The 10461-nt window shown below is 43.1% G+C and overlaps 2 protein-coding genes across 2 annotated transcripts; one reads left to right on the forward strand and one right to left on the reverse strand.

The window, feature by feature from the left end:
* The first annotated feature begins 205 nt into the window (after window positions 1–205).
* On the forward strand, window positions 206–2525 carry LOC124691736 (AIG2-like protein D). Its single transcript, XM_047225009.1, has 5 exons — window positions 206–383; window positions 495–567; window positions 698–790; window positions 1102–1185; window positions 2181–2525. Exons 1-5 carry the CDS (start codon window positions 241–243, stop codon window positions 2271–2273), a joined length of 486 nt encoding a protein of 161 aa, XP_047080965.1. The 5' UTR covers window positions 206–240; the 3' UTR covers window positions 2274–2525.
* A 358-nt stretch (window positions 2526–2883) lies between these two features.
* On the reverse strand, window positions 2884–9736 carry LOC124689714 (auxin response factor 5-like). The gene is made up of 13 exons (XM_047223198.1): window positions 9461–9736; window positions 8254–8352; window positions 8111–8167; window positions 7870–8025; window positions 7690–7774; window positions 7499–7589; window positions 7213–7377; window positions 6987–7109; window positions 6756–6831; window positions 6529–6658; window positions 4241–6081; window positions 3656–3846; window positions 2884–3321 (listed from the first exon to the last, which is right to left on the reverse strand). Exons 1-13 carry the CDS (start codon window positions 9734–9736, stop codon window positions 3123–3125), a joined length of 3489 nt encoding a protein of 1162 aa, XP_047079154.1. The 3' UTR covers window positions 2884–3122.
* Window positions 9737–10461: the final 725 nt, after the last annotated feature.

The raw sequence follows: 10461 nt of genomic DNA on the forward strand, positions 1-10461 counted from the left end.
ATTTTTTTTTCTTTTGTGGTAGTAACATAGGTCCAGTTCTTAAATTTTATCATCGGCTTCCCCAGGAAGCTGGGGGAGAACAGCTTCTCGGAGAAGCCGCCAAAAAAACTGGCCCATAATTGTTTACCATGTCCAAAAAAAAATTTGTTTACCATGTCGAAAAAAATTGTTTACCCGGTCCTTTGGACCCACCAGTCATATCCTTGTTCCGGCGGTTACTCCTCACTCCCTCTCTCCCCCATGGCGTCGCCACCGCCGCCGGCATCCGCCGCCGCCGCAGCGGCCCACAGCGTGTTCGTATACGGCACCCTGATGTCGGAGGAGGTCGTGCGCGTTCTTCTCGGCCGCGTCCCGCCGTCCTCCCCCGCGCTCCTCCCCAACCAGTACGTGCGTGCCGCCTCCGCTCCTCCCGGTCTTCCTCCCCCCTCCGCGTCCCACATCGTTGTTCTACTTTGCCGACGCTGATTCGAGTCCTGCGTCGCCCTTTCTCGCAGCCAGAGGCTCAGCATCAGGGGCCGCGTCTACCCGGCGATTCTGCCCGTCGACGGCAACCAGGTTTCAGGAAGGGTATGCAGAACGAATCCCTGACATGCTCTGTTTGCGTTACTGGAATCCGCGAGCTATTGTTACTTTCAATCAGCATGGAACAGTACGAGTGCAGAGCAAATGCCAATATGTTCCTCTGCGTGTGCTGCAGGTGTTCAAGGAAATCACTGATGGCGAGCTCGATGTGCTGGATATATTCGAAGATGAGGAGTACGTGAGAGAAACTGTTGGCGTCTCGTTAACTGTAAGTCCATTCAGCTCAGATTCCCCTAAAGAATGATTGCATCACTGAAGTTCCCTGCTCCAGTCTGTCGTAGCCGGGGTGCCTGGGTTGACATTGAAGTGCAAAATCCGATGGAATGTTTGTTATCCTTATCCTGATGTTTCTTTTCATCACTGAGCCCCTTGTCTGAAGGAAATACACTTTTTTCTTTTGCCTTCTAGAACATAGATACTACTGTCATATAGTATTTTTGGTTTATCGTGAGAGACTACTTTCTGGTATCTTGGGTAGCTTTAGTTCCCTGTGTTTAATAGATTGTCTTGGATCTGCAGGATTCATCGGAAACAATGCTTGCCTTTGCATACATATGGGGGAAGGTGGATGATCCTGACCTCTATGGTGAATGGGATTTTGATGTGAGTATTTTCCTTCATGCTCATCTTAAGCATTATGGTATTGAATGAAAGCCAAGCACGCACTGCCACTATGGAACTCATCACAGAACAATCTGGTCATTGCATGGGAAGCAAGATCTTGCGTAGATGGGTTTATTGACTTATTGAACATTCTCCATTCGGTTAATCTACCTAAGACTTTTTCTAATTGGATTTTTTGTTATTGAAGAATAAATAACATGACCGATTAACTAGTTCTAACAAAAGCACATGCTTGTGTTCATTAAGTTCTGAATATGCAAAAACATGGCATTCTATAGTTACAGTTGCAAAGTGGCACATAACACATAAATTCCTGTGTGATAGGAAGTGTTGGCATCATTCAAAAATCACTTCGGAACTCGGGCTACATGCAGCCCTTTATTTTTCAAAGTTAAATACAATATTTCAAAGTTTCAAAAAATTCTAAACAAAACTTCTAGATGTAGATACTTATGTACTGTACATACATACGAAATCTGGACCCTGAAGTACCTTATATTCTAGGATTAACAAAAATGACAATGTCTGACAGAATTTGGATGTTTGAAAGTATGCACTATTCACTACTTTAGATGTCAAATTGTTTTTTTTGTGGAGCCCAGAATACTTGGTATTTCGAGTTAAGATGTTTTCAGATTGGTAGAGTACATTATTTTCTACATCTAGATTTTTCCCTGAATTTTTTGAATCTTCATAATGCAGTTTTTTGAACTGTTCAAAAAACGGGATCCAAACGCCCACACTCTGGCATCATTGCCTTTTTGTGTTAGTTATCATAGGGAAAACTCAAGTCCTGATACCGTTGCTCCAATGAACTGCAATGTAGTCCAGTGGTATGCTTTCCGGGAATGTCATAGGCCAAATTTCCTGGTTTCTTTGATTTTCTGGGTTATGTTTCCTAGTATCCATTCAAGCACTGACTTTTAATTTTAGAACTAACTTACAACTCCCCCATACTTTGTGCTTTACCTTAGGAATGGAAGAAAGTGCATTTGAAGGATTATCTCACAATGACACAAGATTTCAAGGAGGAATTGGAACAGCTCGAATCGAAGACTGATGATTGAAGCGCAAATCATTGTTCCAGAAGGGTTAATTCAACTGGATTGTATGTTGTTTGTCCAACCAGGTCTCATCTCAATTGTAAATAAGATCTTTATGGCGCCACTAACCCAACAAATAATCGAACTGTTTTGAGTGTAATTTTACCCCTCTGTTTTCTGGACCAGCAGTCAATGCTGCCTCAGCCCCTTGCATGTGAAACAAATTAAACTTGAATTTGATTTGGGTAAGTTGTGTGAGTCTTTTTTGCCTGTTTATGCCCCTAGTGTATACCTACCAGTGGCAGCTTCAACCCTTCTCTTGATCAATGATCAGTTACTTGACCTTCAGTCATTGACTTCAACCAAATAAGACTTAGGGAAAGTCTTACATTTCTACAACATGCTTAAGGGGTATCCTGACAATCATCAACAAACTCATCACATTTCCAGTATGATATGGAAGGGCAACATGTCCATGTCCATTTGTTGGAATGTGAACCAACTTTTCTCAGAAAAAGAACATAGTAATATGCAGAAAACAGTTTTAGTAGTTTGACAAGAAGAAACAGTGTATTCTTTTTGGTACGAGCAGTTTCTATTTGGAGACTGGCGATCTTATCAGCAAGGGCTACAATCCCAACAGTAGTCGGTCAAATGAACACACTGTCTTCAGATTTGCCTAATCCTCTGTCTCTCATTAACTCTAGGCAAGTATCAATTCTCTTCCGGTCATCCCTACTAGTTTCAACTGCTAAAAACTACATATATATCCAAAAGAAAACCTAATCTGAGGAGCATTTCCCCTCACAGCTATAAGCTGGCACATCTACAGTTTCTAGTGGCAACTCTACGTGAATGAACCTCAAAATCAGGTCATTCGAATTGGTCAAAGGGGCCGATGGAAGGGTTTCCAGAGTTCTGGTCATAACGAGGCTTCCAAGCGTTCCCACCTTCTGAGCTGCTGCAAGCCTGGTTGGGAAGGACATTGCTCCCCAAATCACCATCCAAGCTCATCTTTTGCACTTCTTGAGGGGACAGGATCCTAATGCACTTCACACAATTCACAAACTCTCTGCATCATCCACATAAAAAGGAATCAGGGAAACAATCAATAGAATCTTTCATTTATGTGAATATTCATGTTAATATCCTATATACACTAAGCCACTAACACAAACTTGTACATGTGGAAAGATGACACTGATGCAAACACATTGTTTTCCAGTTTTTCTTTTCACATGTGTATGTTTCCATTATATCAGCATCCTGGATTAACCCTATTTGAGTTTCCTATCTAAACATCTCTATATTTGCCCTTTTGAGAAACTGTACTTGCTTGGATACTATTTGAGACCTGGAAGTTCAGAAATTCATGTAAGCACGGGTAGAAAGACAGATCTACTTACTCCCATGGGTCATCGCCAAGAAGTAGAACATCGTCCTCATGATCTGTGTAGACTAGCTTCCAACCTATTCTCTGGCGGTCTTCAAGTTGCCCCTCTATACCAAACATCCGGGCCAAAGCTTGATTCAGTTCTCCATATCCGGAGAACCTACCGATGTCAATAGACCGGCCTACAGCTCCACGTTTGTACACCTGCAAGACATAGATTAAGCTAAGATACAAAAGGGGGGACTCATATAACAGATAAAGCATATTCTCAAGAGACTGGCGCCATATTAAGCATGGCCATACAAGGCTCCAATTTCCAAATGTCTTGCCTTCAATAGCTTTTAATACTATATGTGCATATATGTGACCATCTCATTCACAATACATACAACTGATAGATCAATACTGTGTGGTGCATATTCCAAATTTTTGTCCTAACTTATGGACTACGGTGCACCTTCGGTCAGAAGTGCCCCTTATTTTCCAGTAACGCCTTGCACTTTAATATTTGGTAGTACAGGAACCACAAAACAGATACTTCTTGAAAATCGTACTGTTGACACTCCATAAGATAAATATGTAACAGAAAAGTATAAACCTTAGTGAATGTACGCATCCTCTGGGGTGGTGGGGCAGGGGGCCAAGAACTTCTGTTTAATAAGGCACCATCATTGATTGCAGAGTCAATGGAATTGAATGCCATATCTGACTGACCAAATGACTGTGAAACCATGGAGGTCGACATCTCTTGACGGGCTTCCTTTGGCATTCGGTAGTTGTTTTCATCATCAGTTGAGAAATGATTCCGATACTTCACAGAATCTAGTGCATTTTCCAACAAGCCTTCTGTTTCCATCGGGAAGCCTAATGGGCTATCATTGTTCATCCCAAACATGCCACTGCTACTTGGATCCACACCTTGAATTTCTACATCAGGAAGTTCATGTTTGAACATCTGGTGCTGATTGAAGTTAGACGTGGCGAAACCTTGATGCAGAAGTCCATCTGTTTGTGAAGGCCATAAAGAAGTTGCTGATGAAGCTGTTTCCAGGTTGTCAGTTGGCAGCGCATTGCTCATAAAATTTTGAAGACCAGACACAACATTTGGTAATTTTGAGGTGATCACACTTGGCTTAACACTATTATTCAACTTTGGCAATTCCTTGGTCGTTACTGGAGTTGCTGTTGCAGCTTCAATGGAGGTCAGAATCGACATCTGAGCAGTTGACTGTGACACCTTATCTGAGTTCATCTTGCAATGCTCGTTCCTGCCAATGGTTGGCTGCACAAGATGGTTGCCATTAGCTGTGGAAGGGGATGTCGAGCAAGAAGGTATTTCATCTGTAAGTGCAGATCGTGCAGCACCTGGAACTATCATAGTATTTCCAGTTTTTGATATCAGACTGGTCGATGAGATTTGCGGAAAGGCAGCTTCTGGTACATATGTAGATGCAACTTGTTTCTGTAAAGGCTTCTCCTGGTTCTCTTGCTGCATGGGAGGGGGCAGTTCTGTTGTCTGCAATGAAGAAGTTCTGCAGTCCTGTTGAGGCATCACTTGTTGCTGGGCAAGTGAATGCAAATTCGGCAACTGCTGTTGCATGTCTACAAGAAAATTCTGCTGCTCTTGCATTAGTGGTAATCGTGAGAGTGTAACTGTGGGTTGTGACATCAATGACTGTTGTTGTAGTTTCTGTAACAGCTGCAAGTGGAGTTCCTGATCAGTTAATTGTGTTTGCTGACTTCCCAGATTAACTAGCTGCCCAGGCAACTTATTTAGCTGCTGCTGCTGTAACTGTTGCTGAAGGAAAAGCTTTTGCTGCTGCAGTTGCAAACTATGGTCTTGTAGTTGATGAGACTGAGACAGCTGTTGGCCACTGGCCGCTTGCTGGTTTTGAGCTGGAGACGGTGATTGTTGTTTTTGTTGTTGTTGTGGCTGCTGCTGCATCTGATTCTGGAGAATTACTTGAGCCTGGACAATATTAGTTTGAGCCTGGCTCAGGGGGGTCACTTGGTTACTGGACTGCTGTTGTCTCTGCTGGTCTTGCTTCTGCTCTTGGTGATTCCTGATGGCACCAAGTTGATTCAACGGAAGTGATGTGTTGCACAAATCATTGATAGGTTTCATTTGCTGATGAAGCTTGGGAGGATTAAACTGTATGCTGTTCTGTTGAAGGAGATGGTTCTGCATATATAACTGCCTTGCAATATCGGCAGCGCCAATATTTTGCAGCGCAGGGTTACTTGCAGATCGCAGGTACTCGGACTGCATGGCCGTGCTAGCCAATGAGGAGCTCTGCTGCCGGTTCATGTTCATCCACTGAACCAAGCTCAGGCCAGGTATTGTAGCAGTCTGGGTTTGAGCATCCTTTATGCACACGTCTTCACCAAGCCAAGGCATTGCTCTCTTCAAAAGATTTTCCATCTCAAATGACTCGTCATCTGTTGATTCCAGTTTAAAAGAGTATGAAGCATGAAAATCATCAGAAATCCTACGGTATGTGATGTAAATTAAGCCTATATCATTTTCGAATTTTAAGAACTGTAACATCGATTGTGACTGACACATTTTAGTTCAATCCATTGTTAGCAAGACAACGACTAGATTAGCTTAGCTCTTGCATCTTTGGTGCAGTTCTGATCTCTGTGTCCAATGGCATGTTAAAGTATGCAGTCAAGTTAGTGTATGGCACATACAACTATGGTGAAGTTCATATGCATAGACTAACAATGCTCAATAAAAAAAAGTATCAGAAGCAGTCAATCTCCATTCAACCAAAGTAGGCTATACACATCACATTGCAGTAAAGATCTTCATTCCCACACATGTAGTTATCATAGTAACTTGAAGAAATTCACTGTATATTTACCATACTAAACACGACGTACCTAATTGCCTAGGGCGCTTCACACCAAAAAATGGCTGGGGGCATATGAAAAAAGGAGCAGCAAGCGGTTCAATCTCCCAGATTGAAACTCTGTTCCTCCTTTCACCTGCTGCCGACTCGTCCCACCCAACCTATCATAGAGAATCAAATCAGTGAATCGGAAACCAAAATGGACAAAGAGTAACACGGTGCAAGGGCATCAATTTGGACGGTGTTCGTGAATCCAACCTGTAAGCTGCGCCACTGGGAATTTTTCCATCTCACTGGGTCTAGATCACTTATTCCTGTTATCGTACCCATGTACCTGAAAATATTAGATAATTTAGTTAGCTAATTTGCTACTGGTGACATACCAATGAATAGAAACGTTTATGCTTGAAATTGGAAAATAAAATGCATGAATTGTCAGCAAACTTGGAACTTGAAAGATAAAGAGTTTGTACGGGCAATTTGGCATACCGTCTTGTTCCCAACTCTTCGGTCTCGCACATCATGCGAAAGCGCATCCCTAAAGAGATCTGATTACTATACATTGCCTTCTGGTATTTGGCGAATGGGATAACAAATTCAGTAGGACTGGCCCTGAAAGTCCATAGTTGAAAACATAATTTTAGCTGCTAGTACTAAATTGACATAGAATCTACTAGGTAGATGTTGAAACCAAACCATAGATTTAGAGACTCACCTAGGATTGTAAAATATGGTAAATGGGCTGGTGTTGGCAGAGGCATGTGCAGCTGCAGCAAGGACCCCAATGTGCATACTGTCGCTTGAAAGTACCGAAGACGATATGTTTGTGGGTTGTCGGTTAGCACGCCTGATTCCCAGTAGAAGTTGATGTTTTTCATCCCTGGAAGGTCAAACAAAAGGAACTGTGGCATTTACTTTTCCAACTCTATCTGCAGTTGAAGTTTGAGATTCTAGGAACAACGGGATAACTTTTACAAGATGGAGGAAGCATGAGAATTTACCTAACAAATATGACAGAATCACCAGCAAATAGCTTCTTGCCACTCACAAAGAGGCTCCAACCAGTTGTAAGTAAATGTCTTTTGGGCTGGCCTGATTATTACAAAGCACGATAGTATTAGCAAAAATCTTATTTTACTCAATATACTTTCAGCAGAAGAGAGCTCTACTCAATGTACAACATCTTCCGTACCTCGAAATATATGACGGAATGTCCACACATTGTCATGTATATCTCTGGCTTGGATTTCTTGACACGGAGGTTGCAAAGAGAAGTCCTAGAGCACAAAGTACCAAAATCAAAATGGTGCGTTAAAAAATGGTGAACGATTTTTATTGCGGAGAAAAACTTGGAAACCTGATGCCTGCTTACCAGGGCAGGGAATATCTTCTCTGCGGCACGGCGAGGCACAGAGAAGCCTCCATGTGTGCTTGTGTCACTTGCGGTGAGCGTCTTACAGAAGAACTCCATCTGTGGCCTGGCTTGCCTTAGTGCAAGCTCCGACAGCTGCAATGCCTCTTTTGCATACTAATAAACACAAAGTAAGACAGGGATTAGGGTATTGGACCATACAGAGAAATTTTGCGAAAGCTGCCAATTTTTGGATGCTTACTGTATTTACAGGCTGAAGAGTCATCTGTGCATATACCTCATCAGTATCTGGGTCTGCCTGAAGAATTAAGAGAGGCAATCTTTCAGAAATTGTGATCACAAGCGCACTATGTCATGAAATATGGAGGACGAGCTTTAGATTACTTGCAAAGTAACACTGTGTAGAAGACATATCAACTTTGATGGAAGATTGGGGTAGCTTGGTACGTGTGCTTCCACATCCTTTTGCATAGAAGCTGCAACCTGAATCAGAACAGATATTAAGTCAAAGAAAAGTTTCTCTTTTTGAAGAGATAAGGAAATGTTATTATTAAAGAAAGATGCAATACACCATTTTCATCCATATAAAACAATAGCTTTTAAATTTATGAAGCAATAGATAGAAAAATTCAGGCGGTTGGTGTTTTCCAAAATAGACCGAGCTGCTTTCTGTACACGTACGCTGTCAGGGTAGTCATCATACATTGCTAATTTTGCATTGAAAAATAAGAATTATTTCATGGACTGATTAAGGAAGTACAAGCATTCAAACATGCTCCCCTTTATATGCCAACTTTCTGTAGTTTTCCTTAAAATATGAAGTGAAAAGTATTCTGCAATCCAGAAAGTGCTAAGTTCATGAGTGAACTCCTTTTAGATAAACTCTGCATAAGTACAGTGACAAAGTGTTCCTCCACACATCATCATGGGCAACACAACCTGCCCCGCATGCACACAAAAAAACTACTACAGTAATACTTTTATTTCTGGCGATTTTTAGATTAAGAAATGATCCTTTCAGAATTAACTGAGAGCACCACAGCACATTATTTGATAATCTTTCTCAGAGGAGAGCTGTTTCAGTGCAAAATCCGTGGAAGGTGTAACAGAAATCAGGACCATAAATGCAAAAAATACAAAGCTATAGATGTTTGTCGCATACCAAACTTGATAACAAGAAAACAGTACAACACACAACAAACCGAAAACCAACAGAAAGAGAGGAAGGAAGTAGGCCCAAAGCTCCCAACCACCTTGGCAATAACCCAGGATTACTGGCTTTGAGAAAACAACTAGCAAGCAAGTACAATCTAATCACAAGTACAGAACTATATAAAATGCAATATATCCATGATAGCAACTTTTAGTGTTTGGAAGAGCATGCTAAGAACCCTCTTGAGCTTAAGAAATCCTCCCATGGTAGATCAAACCAAAGATTAATTAAAAAACCAAACTTTTACTCTATTTTTTTTTTTTGATATAGCAAGGAATCAATCTTTAGTATCACAAAAAACGGGAGAAGACTGTCACTGAAGAAGAGAACCATGAGGAGCATACAGCACTGTAGAAATGGCACTCTATGAACACTCACCTGCTCGCTGTGGCCCTGGGGGAAGTAGACGACGAGGCTGCCCACCGGCGGCAGCGACACCAGCGGGCCCGCGCAGGCGTGCCAGAGCTCCCCGTTGATCGCCGGCGCCTTCCGCTCCCCTGCGCCCACCCACCGCCGCGTGAGCGACCGAACGCCGGAAAAGGGTTCTAGCTGTCGTTCCGCCGGCGACGGACGGGGACCGGAAATGCGCGCAAGCATGAAAGAAATACCTTCGCACGGGATGGCGGCCGCGGAGCTCGCCGGCGACTGCGCCATGGTTGCTTCTTCACGCGGAAGCTATATATGGCTTCAGTCGCCTCCGCGCATGACGGATGGGACCTGGTCGCCGGCTGGCCGTGCCGGGTTCTTGCACAACGCTGCCGTCCCGTCTCCAGTGGCGGCGGCGCTAGCTATGAACGAGCTGCGGTCTCTGCGGCTTGGCGGGCGGCGGCGCCTCTGTCCCGACAAGCTTGACGAGAAGCAGCAGCAGCACGAAGTCCAAGGACCCTAGAGAGAGAAAGAGGAGCTAGAGAAAGAGAGGGAGAGAGGGGTGGGAGTTGTGAGCTGAGCTCTCTGGGCTTTCTTGGTTTGCTGTCGCTGGTTGGTGCGTCGTGTGTGCTGCTGCCTGTCGGGAGTTAAAAACCAGACGCTTCTGCGCGACCTCCCTCTCTCTCCTGCTCCTGGATTCGGAGGTGAGAGAAAGCGCAGTGGACCTCCGACCTCGCTCAGCTTGCGTCTTTCCGGGAGCCATTTCGTCCTTTTCTAGCGTTTAACAAATTGTTTCTTTTTTCTGTCGAAAAATAAATTATTCCTCTTTTTAAAAATAAAATAATACTTCCTCGAATTTCAGGAAGAAAACCACTTCCAATTGTTGCAGGACATGTGCTTTGAGATACAAGCTATAGCTAGTATAAGGCGAATGAAGGTTTTGTTATATTCTTGTCAGTTTTGGAAACATTGTTGTAAGTTTTTGGTACATCTTTTGTGAAATCTAGTTCAAG

This window comes from Lolium rigidum, chromosome 2 (assembly GCF_022539505.1).
Source record: "Lolium rigidum isolate FL_2022 chromosome 2, APGP_CSIRO_Lrig_0.1, whole genome shotgun sequence".
Lineage (NCBI taxonomy): Eukaryota > Viridiplantae > Streptophyta > Magnoliopsida > Poales > Poaceae > Lolium > Lolium rigidum.